The sequence below is a fragment of the Notamacropus eugenii genome, chromosome 7 (genome assembly GCF_028372415.1).
Source record: "Notamacropus eugenii isolate mMacEug1 chromosome 7, mMacEug1.pri_v2, whole genome shotgun sequence".
NCBI classification, from domain to species: Eukaryota; Metazoa; Chordata; class Mammalia; order Diprotodontia; family Macropodidae; genus Notamacropus; species Notamacropus eugenii.
In genome coordinates, this window is record NC_092878.1 from 167682126 (window position 1) to 167698583 (window position 16458).

Sequence of the window (16458 nt, forward strand, 5' to 3'; positions counted from 1 at the left end):
GCGGTACAGATGGTGCAGTGCGCAGAGGAGGACCCGAGTTCAAGTCCTGCCTCAGACACTTGCCAGCTCTGGGATCTCTGCCTGCCTCGGCTTCCTCCCCTGCACATCGAGGATCAGGCTGTCCCCTACAAGGTCACCTAGGTAAGGCGTGTAGCAAAGAGCTCTGGAGTGCGGGCCGACATCCTTGGGAAGGTTGGGGCAATGGGCCCGCCCCCCAGCGCGGGCTCTCATTCGGGCTGTGGTTAACAGGGCGGTGCGTGGGCGTGCATGGAGGGTGGAGAAAGGGGGGCCTTGACAGCCCGAGGACGTCCCCGAAACCACGGCTGGGGTCGTGCCGTTCCTGGGATCCGCCGGCCCGAGGCTGCTCGGCCGGGGGGTCCCTGGAGGCGGGGGGGAGGGGCGGAGGAGGGCGGGGGAGGTCAGGTGGGGTGGAGAGCTCGGCTGCTTCCCAGGGCGCCTGCGCGGCCATGGCCGGCGGGCGTGGGGGCGGAGCCCTGCTGCGGGGGCGGAGCCCTGCGGCGGGCCGAGTGCCTCTCAGACGCCGGCGCGGAGCGCAAGGGCGGGGAGTGGGCGGGGCGCGCGGCGAGAGCAGCCACTCAGCGGCCGAGACGTGGCACCGCCCCAGTGCCGCAGGCAGGCGGGCCGGGGACGAGCGCTGCGCGCTCCCGCTCCCGTCTCCGCAGTCCGCCCGCCGCTGCAGTGCCGACGGTCCGCCGCCTCCCAACGTCCGCCTCTCCGCGCTCCGGCCCGGCCTCCGCGCCCACCCCGACCCCGCGCGCCGCCTCCATGGCGCCCGCGGCCCCGGCCCCCGCCCGCGCTGGCGCCCCGCTGTGGGGGGGCCGTTGTCCGGCCCCGCTGGGTGCGCTGCTGCTGCTGCTGCTGCTGCCCAGGCCCAGCCCGGCCCTGGCCTGGGACCAGTCCGGTGAGGCCCGGCCCCACCCCCCGGGGCGCCCTGCCTCCCCCCGGGGCGCCCCTGCCCCCCCAGAGCGCTCCAGCGCTCCTGCCCGCGCCCCCCCTCCTCTCGGACCGCTGTCTGCCATCCGCTGTGCTGTCCCCCCTCTTTGGTCGGCGCCCCTCCCCTCCCTCATCCCCTCCCCCTCTGGGCCATCCCCCTGCCGTCCTTCCCTGCGTCACCCCCCTCCTCTGTCGTCGTCATTCCCTTCCACTGCGGACCCCGTTCCCCCTCCCCGCCGTCGTCCCCTCTCCTCTCGGACCCCTGTCAACCCACCCCTCTGTTGTCATCCTCCTTTAGTCCGAGCCCCTTCCCTGCTCCCTCCATCCTCCCCGCTGTAATTCCCCCTGCGCTGTCCGGCCCCTCCATCCCCCTGCCCCCGTTCCTCTCTCCATCTTCCCCTTCCCAGTCATTCCTCCTCCCCTGCTCTTTCCATCTTGAGGCCCCCTCCCCGGTGGCCGCATCCATCCATCCGTCCGTCCGTCCGTCCGTCCATCCATCCATCCATCCATCCATCCATCCATCCATCCATCCATCCATCCATCTGTACCTTCATCCCTTCGCCCCTCCTCTTTAATCCCCGCCCCCTGATCCCCCCTCCCCCCCACTGCGGGTGAAGCGGGGTGGGGTCTGGTCCTCTGTTGCCACAATGCGTATTATTCCGATCCTCCATGTTTATGCCCGGGAGCCTCCCTGGGCGACGGCTCCTGGCTTTGTCCCCTTTGTTCACCTGTTTTTGTGTGGCTGATGAAATCGCCCGAAATCCTTTGTCTGACAAGGGGGGGAGGGGCGGGGGGGGGCGGGGAGGTGGGGAGAGACTGATGCCTGGCAGATTTTATTCATCATGATTTTTATTTTTAAAGCGGCATTTCACCTGGTCTTGTGAGGTGGGGGAACCAGGTCTCCTCATCCTCACTTTAAAGGCACACTTAGCTGAGAGGCCAAGATCCTTTGTCTCTCTACCTGTACCTAGTGTAGACACTTCATTTAAAGGCTTATTGGATTGCCTCTACTGGTCCTGAACTGCTCTGAATGACAGTAGCACCTGCTTTACAGATGGCATGGCATTTTTTTAATCCTCACAACAGCCCTGGAAACCCAGGCAGACAGTGAAGTGTGACTTACCTGGTCGGTCACATCGCTAGTGAGGGTCTGAGGCTGCATTTGAACTGGGATCCTGCCGACTTAAGTTCCAGTGCTCCAGTCACTGTGCCAAAGGAACTTTGTTTTCCCTTCTTTAACCAACCCTCTGCGGAGCTGATAGAATAGTCTTCTTCAGAATCTTCTCTGGCTCCCAATTGTGTCCAGAATGAAATTCAGTCAATCAGGCAACAAACACTGATTAAGTGTTAACTAAATGCCAGACATGATTAACCACTAGGATTACACAGAAAAGCAAACACAGCCCCTGTCCTCAGGTGCTTACCATTTAATGTCACCTAAATCAAAAGTAGGGGGATTATTTGGTTTTTCATAATGAATTACCAGTACTCATTAAAGGATTATGAGGGATGACTAAGCCCCCTTTATCTTTCATACTCTTATGTGAGTTACCTCACTTCTGTGTGCCTCAGTTTCCTCACCTGCCAAATGAGAATAAAAACACCTTCCTTAGTACCTCCTTCACAGAGTTGCCCTGGGGCTCTTGGCATCTCCTGTTTTTATAAAATTTTTAGGTCACATTCCCTTAGATAGCCTCTAGACAGACATTCCTCCTGGGTGACAGCTTGATGTGGCCTGTCTGGGCCAACATGTTGTGGTTTTTGGGTCACTATCCTTTGTCATTTTCCCACTCATCGCCCAGAACCTTTCTTGAGCTTGGGCCTCTACCTGCCATCGTGATCCAAAGGTGGCTGGTCAGTCAGTAAATCAGCAAGGTCAGACCTGTGCTTTGGAAAAATCATGTCGGTAGCTGAGTGAAGGACGAATTGGAGTCTGGAGAAACCAATCAGAAGGCTGTTGTAGTGGTTCAGACAGGATGAGATGAAGTCTTGAGCTAGGCTTTTGGCTGGTGGGTGGAGAGAAGGAGATGGATAAAAGAGGTATACTGAAACACCAGACAAGATCTGGCAGCTGATTGACTGTGGGAATTGAGGATTATGTTGAGGTTGTGAACTGAGGTGACTGGGAGGGTGGTTCTCTTGACAGTTCAGAACAGGGGATTATTTGAGGGGAAAAGATCATGAGTTCTTTTCTGGATACATTGAGTTTGTGATGTCTGTGGGGTATATGTCCCATGAGGTCATTGGTGGTGTGTGGTTGTTGCTCAGGAGAGAGGCTTGGGTTGGATGTCATCTGTATGGAGGAGATGAGCTCACCAAGTAAGAAAGGAATGAAGGGGGAAGAGGAGAAGGCCCAGGTCAGGTTGGACCTTTGATTTCACTGGCCTGGGAGCAGCCTCCTTCTGCCAGTGTGGATTGGCACCTTCTCTGCAAAGTGGCAGAAGTAGGGTTTGAACCTGGTCACAGAATGTGAGTATTGGACAGGACCTCAGTGGCCACTGGCAAGCCCACATGTGAAAGGAATCCTCACAATGATAAGTAGTCCCTTGCTTGGATCAGAATTCAGGGGGGACCTAACTGTAACCCTAACCCCCCGCATCTCTTCCCAGACCACTGTCCTTTATCCGTGTCTCACTCATCTTGTATTTGTTAAACTGATTTTTTTGAACCTAGGTGCATGACTTTACATTAATCCCTCTTGAGCTTTAATTTATTAACCTCAGTTCAGTACTCGGGGACCTTTTGGATTCTGACTGTCCCATCAGATGTGTTAGTCATCCCATCTCCTCCAGTTCTGTGTCATTTGCAAACTTGACGAGCGCACTATCATGCCTTTATTCAAGTCATTACTATAGATGTCACACAGCGTGGGGCCAAGCACAGCTTCCTGGTGTGCAACTCTACTGGCAGATCCTGCCACCCTGACATTGAAGCCTTCACAACCGCTCCCTGAGTCCTGCCGTCTAATTAGTTTGAAATCCACTTTGATTCCATTATTTGTCATTTACATTCTCTGTTTTTTCCCCAAGAATAGCAGGAGATGCTTTATCAAAAGCTTAGTAATTGTCCCCAAAAGGAAGTGAAGTTAGTCTGGCTTGACCTGGGCTCGATGACATCAACAGGCTGGCTCTTTGGAATTCTAGGTATGCACCAACCATCTCTTTCATTCCTGAGGCAGTTCTAGAATGGATCATCGGAGCCAAACTTGTTGGCCCTATGATTTGATGGCCATGACCTTCCCTTTCTGGAAAACCAGGATAGTATCTGCCCTTTTGCATTCTTTCAGTGCTGCTCCTGTTTTCCATGTTCTTTAACTGTCACTGACAGTGATTCAGCCATTGTGTTAGCTGCTCTCTCAGAGGCCCAGTCTTCTTGCCATCTCCTTATGTGTCTTGAGGGTCCCCTTGTTAGTCACTGCTGTTCTGTCGTTTGCAGTGTCATGGCCATTCCTTTTCGTGGAACAAAGTCAGAGTGCTTTCTCTCTCTCACCAGTTGTCATCTTCTCTACTCCAAGCAAGGGTCCTGCCTCTTCTTTAATCCTCTCATTTCTCTCAGTATACCTAACATTCTTAGCTTTCTTTGCTAGCCTGTACACATTCTGTGCTTTAGCATTCTTGACACGAAATTAGAGTTAGAATTCTAAGTCTGTATCCAACTCTCATTCCACTATTTTTTATGAGACTGTTCTACTGTCTTGTTGTCTTTCTGTGTTACCTGACCTTGGTTTCCTCTTCTCTGTGTTTCTTTTTAATATCTAAATCAGCCTGGGAGCACCCTTTGCACCCACATCTTTCTCAGACAGATCTCAGCTTTAGGTGGCACACTGAATGGAAGATCTGAGTTCAAATGCAGCTTCCAACATTTAGGATTTAGGTCTCTTTAGCTTTGTGACTCTGGTCAAGTCACTTAATGTCTCTTAGCCTCAGTTTCCTCAGCTGAGGGATGTTGTGAGAATCAAATGAGATGTCAGTGCTTTGCACACCAAAAAGTGCTTATAAATGCTGGTTATTCTTCCTGTTTGGGATTGTTTGCATGTGTCTTTAAACTTTTATCTGTGAGACTCTCCCAGCCCTCTTGACTGACTTTCATTGTGGCATGTTAATCCATGGGGTCCTCCTTATCTTCCCTCTGAAGTCTTTGAAATCTGTTTTTCTTAATCTAAGACTTATGTCTGGCTGTGCGGCCACTTCCTCCCCAGGCTTTCCATCATGTCTACCTCAGCAACCAGTTCCTTCTTCTGAATGAGAACCAGCCCTAGAAGAGAATTTCCCTTGTTTGTTCCTTCCCCTTTTGAAGGATGAAATAGTCATTTAGGGATAATTGTGTGGCTCAGCTTTTTCAGGTCCAGTAGATATCAGGATATTGAAGTTCCCCTCACTCCTACATGATGCTTCTGTGTTAGGCTTGGGATCTGTTTCATCCTCTGGCCAGGTGGTCTCTAGCATACTCCATGACAGATTCAGTCCTGTTTCTCCCTCCTTTGCCCTTTACACAGATAATCTTCACATGCTCCCTCTCTTTCGTGGTTCCTGTATTTCCTCCCCTGGGCACACCTTCCTATCTTACCCTTGCTTTTACCTACCTTGTTATGTCTAATAAAGTGTGCTCATCCAAAGCCATGGAACAGTCACAGGCCTCATCCCACCAACTCTCAGTGATACTAACCATGAGGTCAAGTGTGCTCCCTTGGTTGAAGACTCTAGTTTGTTTGTTGACTAAACTCTGAACATTTCCGCGTGTGCTCTTGAGGCCTTGGTTTTGTTTACTTATTCGGTGGTTGGTTTGTTGTTTTTTTTACTACTCCTCTTTTCTTGGGTTTTGTTTCCTGTGAATTTCTGGGTATCTCAGGGTTGTTCTTCTTTGTGGCTACTTTCTATAGTACCTAGCTTGGAGGGGCATACATATAGTCACTCTTCTCCTTCCATCCTTTAAAAAATTTTTTTTAAATTTAAAGCCCTTATGAGTAGATTTGTAAAACACCTGGCAAATACATTTTTGTGGTTTTTGTTAGATGTGTGATCTAATAGATCTCTGACCAGGAATCTGGGAATCTCCTCTTTTAAATTGAGGATCCAGATGTCCAAAAGTCATTCTCAGGCACCTCCTTCTTAGTGCACTCACTAGCCCTCTCATTTCAAATCAAGTGCCTTATCATTCTGGGAAGGTAATTCATATATGAGATAGCCATGTAGCGCAGTGGATAGAGCCACTTCCTGGAGTCAGGAAGACCTGAGTTCCAAACTAGCCTCAGGCACTTGTAGCCATGTGACTCTGGGCAATTAAGAGCTTCTGTTTTCAGTTTGTTCATTTATAAAATGGAGATTATAATAGTCCCTATCTCTTAGGGTTGTTGGGATCAAATGAGATAGTATTTAAAATGCTTTGCCAACCCTAAAGCTCTATGTAGTTCTTATTCTTATTGTTTTTAACAATCCCATGTACAGAAAATTTGAATCCGTTTGTGTCCCTGTTTTAGGTGCTCACATAACAAACATTGTTATTTCTGAAGGGCTTCAAGGTTGGCAAAGCACCTTCCTGAGGCTCAGAAGAGTGACTTTAGAGGGTCATACATTTAGAGCTGGATGAGGAAATCAAGAAGGTCCAGAGACATGTCCAGGTTCTCACAGCTAGTAAGTGCTTTTGTCTGCCACAGGCCAGCATTGTGCTAGATGCCAGGGATGCAAAAGTGAAAACTGGAACGGATTTTGCCCACCTTGTGGAGAAGACAACCTGCGCACATGAATATGTACAAACACTAACATTTCCATTTACGAAGAATAGAAAAAGAGCATTGTGCTTGAAAAAAGGAAAAAGAAAAAGATGATTGTGGTCATGCAGGGTCTGTGAAAGCATGCATCTCTTTACTCTGTACAGCTGACTTTTTTAAAGTTTGTATTAAATTTAACACCACACTGACTGTGCTTGTCTTTGCCTGTTCCTCAACTTCCTTCTGCTCTCTGTTTGGCCATGTCTGAAAGGTAAGTCCCTGTGCACGCCTCCAGCCCACCACCTTACCAGGGAGTGGATGCTGTACTCGGTGCATTATTGTAGCCTTTGTTTGAATTGTTCCGGATCTGCTTTCTTCACCCTGCATCTGTTCGTGCACATCTTCCAGGTTTCTGTGAATTTATCCCTTCTGTCATTTCTTGGGGGTAAAGCAATATTCCATTACATTCACATGCCATAATTTGGTCATTCATTCCTCAGTTCGTGGGGACCTACTTTGTTTCCACTTCTTTGCTATAACAAAAAGCTGCTATAAACATCTTTGTATTTACCCCTTTCTTTAGGGTATGTATGTCTAGTAGTGGGATTAAGGAGTCAACTGGTATGCACATGGTTTAGCAACTTTGAGGGGCATAATTCCAAATGAATTTCCAGAGTTGTTGAACTACATCACAGCCCCAGCAACAGTGCATCATCGTGCCTGTTTTGCAACAGTTCCTCCAGCAATTTGTCATTTTCTTTTTTTGTCATCTTTGCCAATCTGATGGGTATGAGGTAGAACCTTAAGAGTGGTTTAAGTTTGCAATTCTCATTATTAGTAGTTTGGAGCATTTTTACATGGCTCTTGATGACTTTGGGTTTCTTCTTTTGAAATGGAATTATTTGTCTTTGTTCCATAAACCAAACCCTTATTGCAAGAATTTGATTAAAAGTTTTTTCCCCATTCAACCCTTTTCCTTATTATTTCTGTGTTAATTTTGTTTGTGCAGAAGTTTTTTAGTTTGATATAATCAAAATTTTCTATTTTACCATTTGTAATTATCTCTATCCCTCACTTGATTAAGTATTCTTAATACATCTCCTACTCATCCATAAAAAGTATATGATCTGCTTTTGTCCAAATTTAAAAAATGATATATCCAGTCTTTTAGGTCGTGTATACATTTAGAATGTATTGTGAAATATAGTGTATAAGGTGTTAGTCTAAGCCTCATTTCTGCCAGACTGCTTTCGTTTTCCCCGCAGGTTTTTCTTTTTTTAACACATAGGGAGTTCCCTCCCAAATAATTTATGTTATCCAGTTTGTTAAACACTTGAGTTATTGAGTTCTGCCGTTTCTGGTTCTCTCTTGTCTAGTCTGTTCTAACTGGGTTGCCTCTTTCCTTCCTAACCAGCACCATCAAGAACATCAGTTCTGATGACTGAGGCTTGAGACCTGAACGTGCTGTGGCGTCTTCCTCCCTCCCCCCACCTCTTCCCATCATTTCATGTGACACTCTACATCTCTTATTTTCACATGAATTTTGTTACTGTTTTATCAAGTTTTGTAAAGTTTCCCTTTGGTGATTTGATGGACACATTTTAGAAGTATGAGCTAACTTTGATACTGTGACAGTCTTGATATTGGCTCAACCCTGTGAGCGCTGCCTCCTTCTCCAGCTGCTTTTTGTTTCTGTGAAGGAGTGACTTGTAGTTGAAGCTATACAAGTCTCTTGTGCTTTGTTAGATTGATCCCCAGCTGCTTTATGCAATTTGTAGTTATTTGGAATGGGATTTCCTGTTTTTATTGTTGTTCTGTAAAAATGCTGTTGCTTTTTGAGGGTATCTTTTGTAGCCTGTAACTTTGTCGAAGCCATTAATGGTCCGGACACAGTTTTCACAGCACTGTGCCAGGTTTTTATATTCATCTTCTGTTCCTGGCCTTGCTTCCAGCTTCTGTATATATCTTCTAAACTTTACTGGTTGGAGAGCTCCCTGTGCATCCACATGAACCTCTACAACAAATCCCTTTTTCTTCTTCGTGGAAATTGTTGCCTTTTGTATCTTCAGAATTTTGCCTAGTTTTGCTCTAAACCCTTTGCAGTTTGCTTTGCCTAAATTTTGGGATCATTTCAGATTGTGCTCCGATTTCCTCTCCTTTTTGATCGCAAACTGTAGGGCAGAGTGAGTGGTCACTTCCCCAAAGGGTTCCCATAATTTCCACCTCAGTAATTATTTCTTCTTTCCTTTCATTTTTTAAAACTATTTTTTCAATCCATAAGCATTTATTTTCTTTCTCTTCTACCTCATGCTCCCCTACTAGAAAAAAAAAAAAAGAAAAACAGAACTTTTGTGATAAATAGAGTGAGTCTTTGTGCCCGCTGAGTCCCTTCAGTCCCTGTCAGGAAGTGAGAGCATGCTGTCTCCCCAGCCCTCTGGAATTGTGGTTGGTCATTGCATTGATTAGACTTCCAGTTCTTTCACCGTTCATTTTACACGTTACTGCAGCTATATAAATGGCTGCCCTGGTTCTGCTCACTTCCCCCAGGTCTTTGCAGGTTTCTCTGAAATCATCCCTTTGGTCCTTTTTCACAGCATGACATTATTCCATTACATTCATATGCCACAATTTGATTTTTTGTTCTCCAATTGATGGGTACCTCTTGGTTGACATTTCTTTTCAGGAGACAATGTTTAATTGTACTTTAAAGGCACATTTTTTCACATAAGAAAAGTCTCCCCTTTGTGTTCTGTTGGTGTTTTATTTTGTGTGAAGTCAGGTCAGGTGGGTCCCTGTGCTGGGTCTCAGTCTTTACTTGTCCCTACCTGTAACCCGACCTAAGTACCCAGACCCTAAGTACCCAGGGAAGGGACCCTGGAGATCAGCTGCTCTGGCCTCATCACTGGCCCATCTCCCTTGGTTTTCCCCTGTTGAGGATGGGGTCTGGGCCCAAGGCCTGTGGCTCACTAGGTCCTGCCTTGTATCTGCAGTGGAACTCTGCTGCCTTTCTGATCTGGTGAGCCTCATTTCAGCCAATTGTGGAGGGGACGAGGAGTGACTGAGAAGCTCCATGGACAGTATCCAGGCAGGGGATCTCTTGTCCTCTGGCTACATTGTGCTGATGTTAGCTCTTCTGCTCTGTAGAGAAAATTCTGCTCCGGGACATCCAGGCCTTGACCCTACACCGAGACCGATTCACCACTGCTCGGAGGACGGCACCCATCCCTCAGCTACAGTGCCTTGGAGGCTCTGCCGGGTGTCCAGCCCACATCCCTGAAATCGTGCAGTGCCGCAACAAAGGCTGGGATGGCTTTGATGTTCAGGTACTGGCCATAGGAGGTCTGGGAGGAGGGGTATGTGGGGGAACCACCAGAGGGTAGCCTGTCCAGGCATTGGGGCTGGCAGGTGCCTGTTCATTCATCTAGGATAGACTGCCTCCATTTCAGAGGCAGAAACTCAAGTCTCAAAAAGGGAAATGACTTGTCTAGGGCCATGCAGGGAGTCACACTGAGTCCTCTAACTTAATTGTTTTGATCCTTAAATCTTCTTTGATGTACTGTGACCATTCAGCCTCAGAGGACCTCATTTGCTGTCATTAGAAGCATGATGTCCTGGTGGTCGAGAATCTTCTTTGAATGAGGTCCCTCAGACCTGAGTTCAAGCCCTGACTCCCATATGTACTGATTGTGTGACCTGGGCAAGTCATGAAACTTCTTGGTGGCATTTGGCCCTGCCCCTCCCTCCCCCCACTCCATCCAGTGTCCAGAGATTTAGGGAGAGGGGATAGCAGGTATTGATCTGTATTGGGAGAGGGTATTTCTTCACTGGAATCTCAGGGTCTGGTTCCCCTCCCTTCCTCTCCCCCAAGAAAAAGGCAGAATAGATTTTATTTATCCCAGAATCAGGATGCTCAGAGAGAGATCCCCTTGATCCAGGGCCCCCCCTTTCTATAGAGAGGATCAGGACCAGGCCTGGAGGGAAGTGACAGGGACTTTGCCAATAATCAGAGGAGGTCGATTGTCTGCTCTCTGCCCCCTGCAGTGGGAGTGCAAAGCAGAGCTTGACACGTCCTATCGATTTGGCAAGACTGCCGTGAGCTGTGAGGGCTACGATTACCCTGACGACCCCTATGTGCTCCGAGGCTCCTGTGGCTTGGAATTCAACTTGGAGCTGACTGAGCAAGGCCGGAAGAAGTACAAAGATGCCAGCGGTGGCAGCGCCGGCGGCCACGGGAACACCTATGGCTCCAGCTACTTCCCCGGGTACGTTGAGAAGATGGACTCCCCCGTGCCCTCCAGCACCAGAGGCCTCTTGGCAGTTGTCATCTTGCTGGTGCTGGCCTTGGGCATTTATAAGCTCTTCCTGAAAGCCCAGAATGAGGATCTCCCCCCGCCCTACACTGAGCATCCCCAGGACCACCAGAGGTTCTTCCAGGCGTCCCCACCCCCGCCTCCTCCTCCCCCAGGCTTCAAGTCCTATTTCACAGGTATGTGGCTATGGCTCCTTTCCCCCAAGGGATGGCTTCCAGTGTCTCTTGTGAGCATGGTGACTGTTGCTGTGTCCTTGGAAGGAACTGAATGTCACCATCCCCCAGAGTTTGCTGGGTTGGGGGGGGTTCCAGGGCATTTTGAAGACCCCATGATCCCCAGGTTAAAAGTAGGACTGTAGGGAGCTTGAAGCCTTGGCCATGAGTTAGAGCATTCATATGACTTGGTGATGCTGCCACACCTGTGGTGGGTTGGTAGAGTGCCAGGCCTGGAGCCAGGAAGACTCATCTTTCTGAGTTTAAATCTGGCCTCAGACCGTTACTATCTGTGTGACCCTGAGCAAGTCACTTAACCCTGTTTGCCTCAGTTCCTCATCTGTAAAATGAGCTGGAGAAGGAAACAGCAAAAACCCCCAGTGGGGCCACGAAGAGTCAGACACAACTCAACAACAGCCAATTTTGCCACACCAGCACAGTGATCATTTTTTCTCATTTGTGAAATAGGTGATCTTCAGGGTTCCTTCCAGCAGTAAACCCATGATCCTGTGAAATCCAAGGTGGAGCGACCTTGCAGATGGTCCTGTCCAAATCTCTCATTTTACTGATCAAGAAACTGAGGCCCAGCTTAATTAAGGGAGCTGAGTTAGAGATTCTGGTGCTCAGGAACCTCTGCATAGGGAGGGGACCACTGACTGGGGGGAGCTGGGGAAGAGGAGTCAAGATGTGGGGGCAGGCGGGCACAGGGAGAACCAATGCACATTTTCTTTTATTCTGAAATATTCCCTTTGGGCCCTGGAGAGGGGGAGGCTTGTTTCTTATGGACTGTGGTATAGAGGAAAGAAGAATGGATTGGAAGTTGGAGGGCCTGACTTTGAGTCTTGTCCTACGAGCCTGGTTTTCATGGAGAATCTTGGCTCGGGGGGGCGCTTCCTAAGAGCTGATTGGCCAGGGAACGTGTGGAGGGAGCCTCACTTGTCCTGGGCTGGCCTCCCCTGAGAAGGAGATTCTGGGCTAACGCTTGTCTCTGCTTTTTGCATTAGCATCGGGTACCCCCGGATGGGGCTTTGGCAACTCTTTCACGGGTCCCCAAGCGTTTGGCCAATCTGGCCCTGGATTCTGGACTGGATTGGGGACTGGTGGCCTTTTAGGCTACTTGTTCGGAAACAACAGGTACGCTGTCCCCACCGTTATCTCTCTCCCTTCCTTTGGGCTGTGCATCCTGGAATCCTCCTCATCTTAGGATTTTAATGGGAGGGAACTGAACTTTACTCATCTGGTTTCATGCAAGTAACAGGATGGGTATTGGAAAAAGAGCTGAGGATTTTGGGTCAGAATTTCCTATAAATAAAGGGCTAAGGCTCCTTTTCTCTCCGTTGCTTGATACAGTTCTAGACATACTTGACAGTAAGACAAGAGAAAGAAACAAAGGCAGAGAGACAAACAAGGAGGCAGCACCACTGCCCGTGTTTGCTTCAGACATGATCCTTTACTTGGAAAAGCTTAGGGAATGATGAGGCTCATCACTGGCAATGAGTCACAGTGCCTGGTGCGTAGTAGGCAGCTGGTGAATGCTGCTTGACTAACAGTTCTTTTGACATTGTGATAACAAACTCCAGAATCCAGAACTTAGAATGCAGAAGGAAGCCCTGTCCAAAATAACTACAGAATGCTGCAGATATGTGGGCGTGCCTGGATAGCTGTATTACAAAATGCTCCTTAAGCTAGGAGTGTGGATGTGCTCCAGCGCTCCCTAGTCCCACAGAGGCTGAGGCTGGTAGATCTTGTGAGCTCAGGAGTTCTAACTACAGTGGGCTAAGCCATCTGCCCTCCAGAGACGTGTTGGGAATAGAGCAGGTCAGAGCTACTGTGCTGGCGGGTGGTGAGGTCGGGCCCCAGAGTGGCCACTGCATTTCCAGCCTGGGTGAGAGGGGGAGACCTGGTCTGCAGACATCCCCAACAAAGAAATATCAAAAGACTTAAATAACTGATGGAATATTTGCCAATAAAGTTACAAGGGCAGTACTATCCAAAGGACTGAGTGGATTTGTGCTGTGCCAATAGTATAACCAGGTAGAAGGTTTAGAAAGCTAGACAGAGGAATGGTGAAGTCCATTTGGAGGAAATTAGAGATCTAGGGTCTCAGGGAAAACACAATGAAGGGGTAGCAGGGCCCCAAGATTGTTTGGCTGGATTGTATTTCTGAACTTGCTCTTAAATAAACATTGGATCAGTGCTTCCCCTGCCTCCCAGATAATCACGTTAGCTTGAAATATAAAATGTACTGTTTCTGAAATTGAGTCTGAATGACTAATTCAAGGTAAAACCCTCAGAGCTGAGCCTCCCCTTTGTCCCTTCTTGTTTTCCAGGGCCACGCCCCTGTCGAACACTTGGACTCATCCTGCGTATCCTCCCCCGTACTTCAACACCTGGAACAGTCCGGTGCCCCCGTCCGCGCCCGTTAATTCCCGGAACTCTGGGTCTTCCTCGGGCTCAGACACGGGGACTAGGACCACATCAGGTGAGTTATGAGACTTGATGGTCAGCCCTCCTTCTGCAGCCTGGGCTTCCCACTATTGGGTCTCTGGAGCATAGGCCACTGAAATAAGCCCAGACCCTTCTTTTTAACAGGTAGCTCCTCCTTCCTTCCCCTTCCTTCTTTTTGAATTTAGGACTGGTTGGATCTGGGATAGCCATTCCCATGACTGGTCTAGCGAATGGTGCCCCATGAAGCAGTTCCCTCTTATTGCAATGGAGGTGGGCACCCTCCTGTCCAGGGTCACACAGATGGCAATGACCAGAGCTAGGTCTCAGACTCAGGTCTGATGAGGAGCAGTAAAATGTTCTTTCTTGGTCCATGGGCTGGGTTCTGACCAGTCAAGTAAATGAGGAATGGACAATGTTAAGTTCTGCTTTACATGGAACACTTGATTGAAGCCTTAAAAAAAGTAGCTTGAATTGAGGCATTGGGGCATACCTGCTGCCTCTGCCCTTCTTGGTTGGCCAGGGCTAGAGTGCTTGTGCTGCCATCCAAAGTGGCTGGGATGAACCTCATGGAATTTCTGTTCTTCTTGTCCTAGGGTTTGCCGCCACCAAAAGACGTTAAGAAGATACGGCGGATGAATAAAACCTCCAGATGCAAATTTCTTATTTTGGGGTCATTTTCTCTTTAAAAAGCTATGTACTAAGAACTGTGGGAAGAAAACTTATTCGAGTTTAGAGGTGGATGATTGCTTGTAACACTCTTCTTCATCAGTTCTGTAGTATAGCTAAGAGTCAGTGGGCTGAATGCGTGGGCTTGTCTGGAGGCAGGTTTGGTGACTCGACCTCCTCAGGCAAGTGGTTTTGGCAGCTTCTGAAGGATGCACACATCTCCCAGCCCGTTGAATGTCTGCCCTCCACCTGCTCTCTTCCCCGCAGCAGAAAGGACCCCAAAACAAGTCCCTGGTGAGGTGCTGACTGGGGAGAAGTTTTTCTCCAGCTCAGTTTCCATTTCAATGGGCTACTGTAAACAGTTGATGGGAAATTGACCCCAAGACCCCATCTCCCATATCAGTTTTTCTCCATTGCCCTGTAGGGTTTGGTGATGAGGGCAGGTTTTTCAAGTGATTCCCAAGTCAGGGGCTCATTAATTGGTTCAGGCTGTCTGTACAAAGTGAAGCTTCTGGGCGTGGTGGGAGGGTAGGTCAGGAGGGGGAGACTGGGACAGGGGGTGCTGGTAGCAAGTCTTAGATACCTTTTAGAAGCTAAAGGAGTGAACTTCTTAGGGTAGCCCAGGAACTGCTGGTAGTAGCCCATGTCAGCTGAAGGGATGAAACCCCCCAACCTGGGGGAAGCGTGATGCCCCATTGGAGCCACTGAGAAGTGAATTAGGAGTCCACTTTTTGTTCTTTCTGAAGAGTCCCCTTTCCACATTTTTACACCCCAGTCCTGCTTCCTTCAGCCATTTGTTCCCCATCGTGTTTTAAGGTTTAGTTTCTCAGGTCTCAGGCTGGGAGCAGAAGGTTCTGAAGGAGCCGGTTGTGATCTCCCAGTCGCAGACCATCCTGATGCTTTTTGTAGCCTGTGGACTGATCTCCATGGGCTGTCCTAGGAGACAAGGCAAACATTAAAGCTGCAAAGCACCTGCTTCTCCAGAACCTCTTATTCCTAAAACGTGGGTTGCAGGCAGGTTTCTGGCTAGAGGAACCAGAATCATCTGGGCCTCGTTGGCAGAACTGAAATGGGGAAGAGCCCTTTTTCTTTGGATCAGGTGTCCCAGCCCTTTATTCTTTCTGCATAGCAGGGCATGTGTGTTTTGTTCTGTTCTGTTTTTTGGTATTAGGCAGCTATTTTTCAGGTGAGGAGAGTCAGGAGCTGGTTTCAGCTCTATGTTGAATTGTTTCAGGAGGCGTGCTTAGACCTCTCCTTGGAGGTCTTTAGGCAGAATAGGGATTCTTGGATTATTGTAGGCATGTACTAGATTTGGGGGTGGCTGGGAACCTGCTTGCTAAGTATGGGGATTGTGTGATTCACAGCTGTGCCCTCAGAAACCCAGTCCTACTAATGCACCACCACTGTCCATGGTGCTATTAAGGATACTGGAGGGCTCCAGTCAATCAGTAGATCAATTTAGCATAATCGGTGTCAGGCACTGTGCTGGGTGCCCTCACTGGGCTTAAAGCCATGGTAATGGGAGGCAGCTTGTATATAGAATAAGTGTAGATGCGGAAATGTTGATGGAAGTGTAGATGGGGAGGGAGGGGGAGGGCAGGTGGGCACTGGCAGGGGGTGGGGCGTGGGGAAGGCTGGTCTGCCCAGTGCTGGAGGGGGTGGGGAGAAAGTGCCTCTGGGCACAGCTGCCCTGCTGCTGCTGCTGCGATTGACCTGGTGTCAAGGGTGTTTCAGATCCTCTGTTCCCTTCTAAATCTGTGTCTTCGCTGTTGGCGCCCACAGCTGCTTTGTGCTTGTTCTGTTTGTGTTGTGTTCTCTAAGACATCTCTTTGCTCTTTTTCCCTTTCTTGAACTTAAATAAATTAAGCTTGGCCCCAAGGGACAGTCCCTGACTCCACTTTGTTCCCGACAACCCTGCACTGTGGGTGGGCCTTCAGGCCTCCTTGTTTTGGGCTGCCACTGGCTTGTGGCAGAGAGGCTAGGGGGAGGTGGGATGCCTTGGTTTACACTGAGCCTTGCGGAGTTGTAATAAATGGATCCTTAGAGGCTCAGTATTCAAAAGCTAAGAAGACTGTGACAGTCCTGGATGTGATGGCCATGAGATAGATCTTGTCCTTGTGCAGCTGAAACCAAAAATGTGAGGTCCTGGGGAAGAGATGGG

General features: G+C 49.0%; 1 protein-coding gene across 1 annotated transcript; it reads left to right on the plus strand.

The window, feature by feature from the left end:
- The first annotated feature begins 679 nt into the window (after positions 1–679).
- Positions 680–16176, plus strand: SARAF (store-operated calcium entry associated regulatory factor). Its single transcript, XM_072625523.1, has 6 exons — positions 680–922; positions 9806–9984; positions 10703–11147; positions 12188–12317; positions 13514–13665; positions 14225–16176. Exons 1-6 carry the CDS (start codon positions 787–789, stop codon positions 14248–14250), a joined length of 1068 nt encoding a protein of 355 aa, XP_072481624.1. The 5' UTR covers positions 680–786; the 3' UTR covers positions 14251–16176.
- The last annotated feature ends 282 nt before the right edge of the window (positions 16177–16458 follow it).

Excerpts from the sequence above, each read along its gene's own strand:
- SARAF (XM_072625523.1), top strand. The coding sequence starts at position 787 with ATGGCGCCCGCGGCCCCGGCCCCCGCCCGCGCTGGCGCCCCGCTGTGG. Across the intron at positions 923-9,805 it reads CCTGGCCTGGGACCAGTCCG|AGAAAATTCTGCTCCGGGAC; the intron begins GTGAGGCCCGGC and ends TCTGCTCTGTAG. Across the intron at positions 13,666-14,224 it reads GGGGACTAGGACCACATCAG|GGTTTGCCGCCACCAAAAGA; the intron begins GTGAGTTATGAG and ends TTCTTGTCCTAG.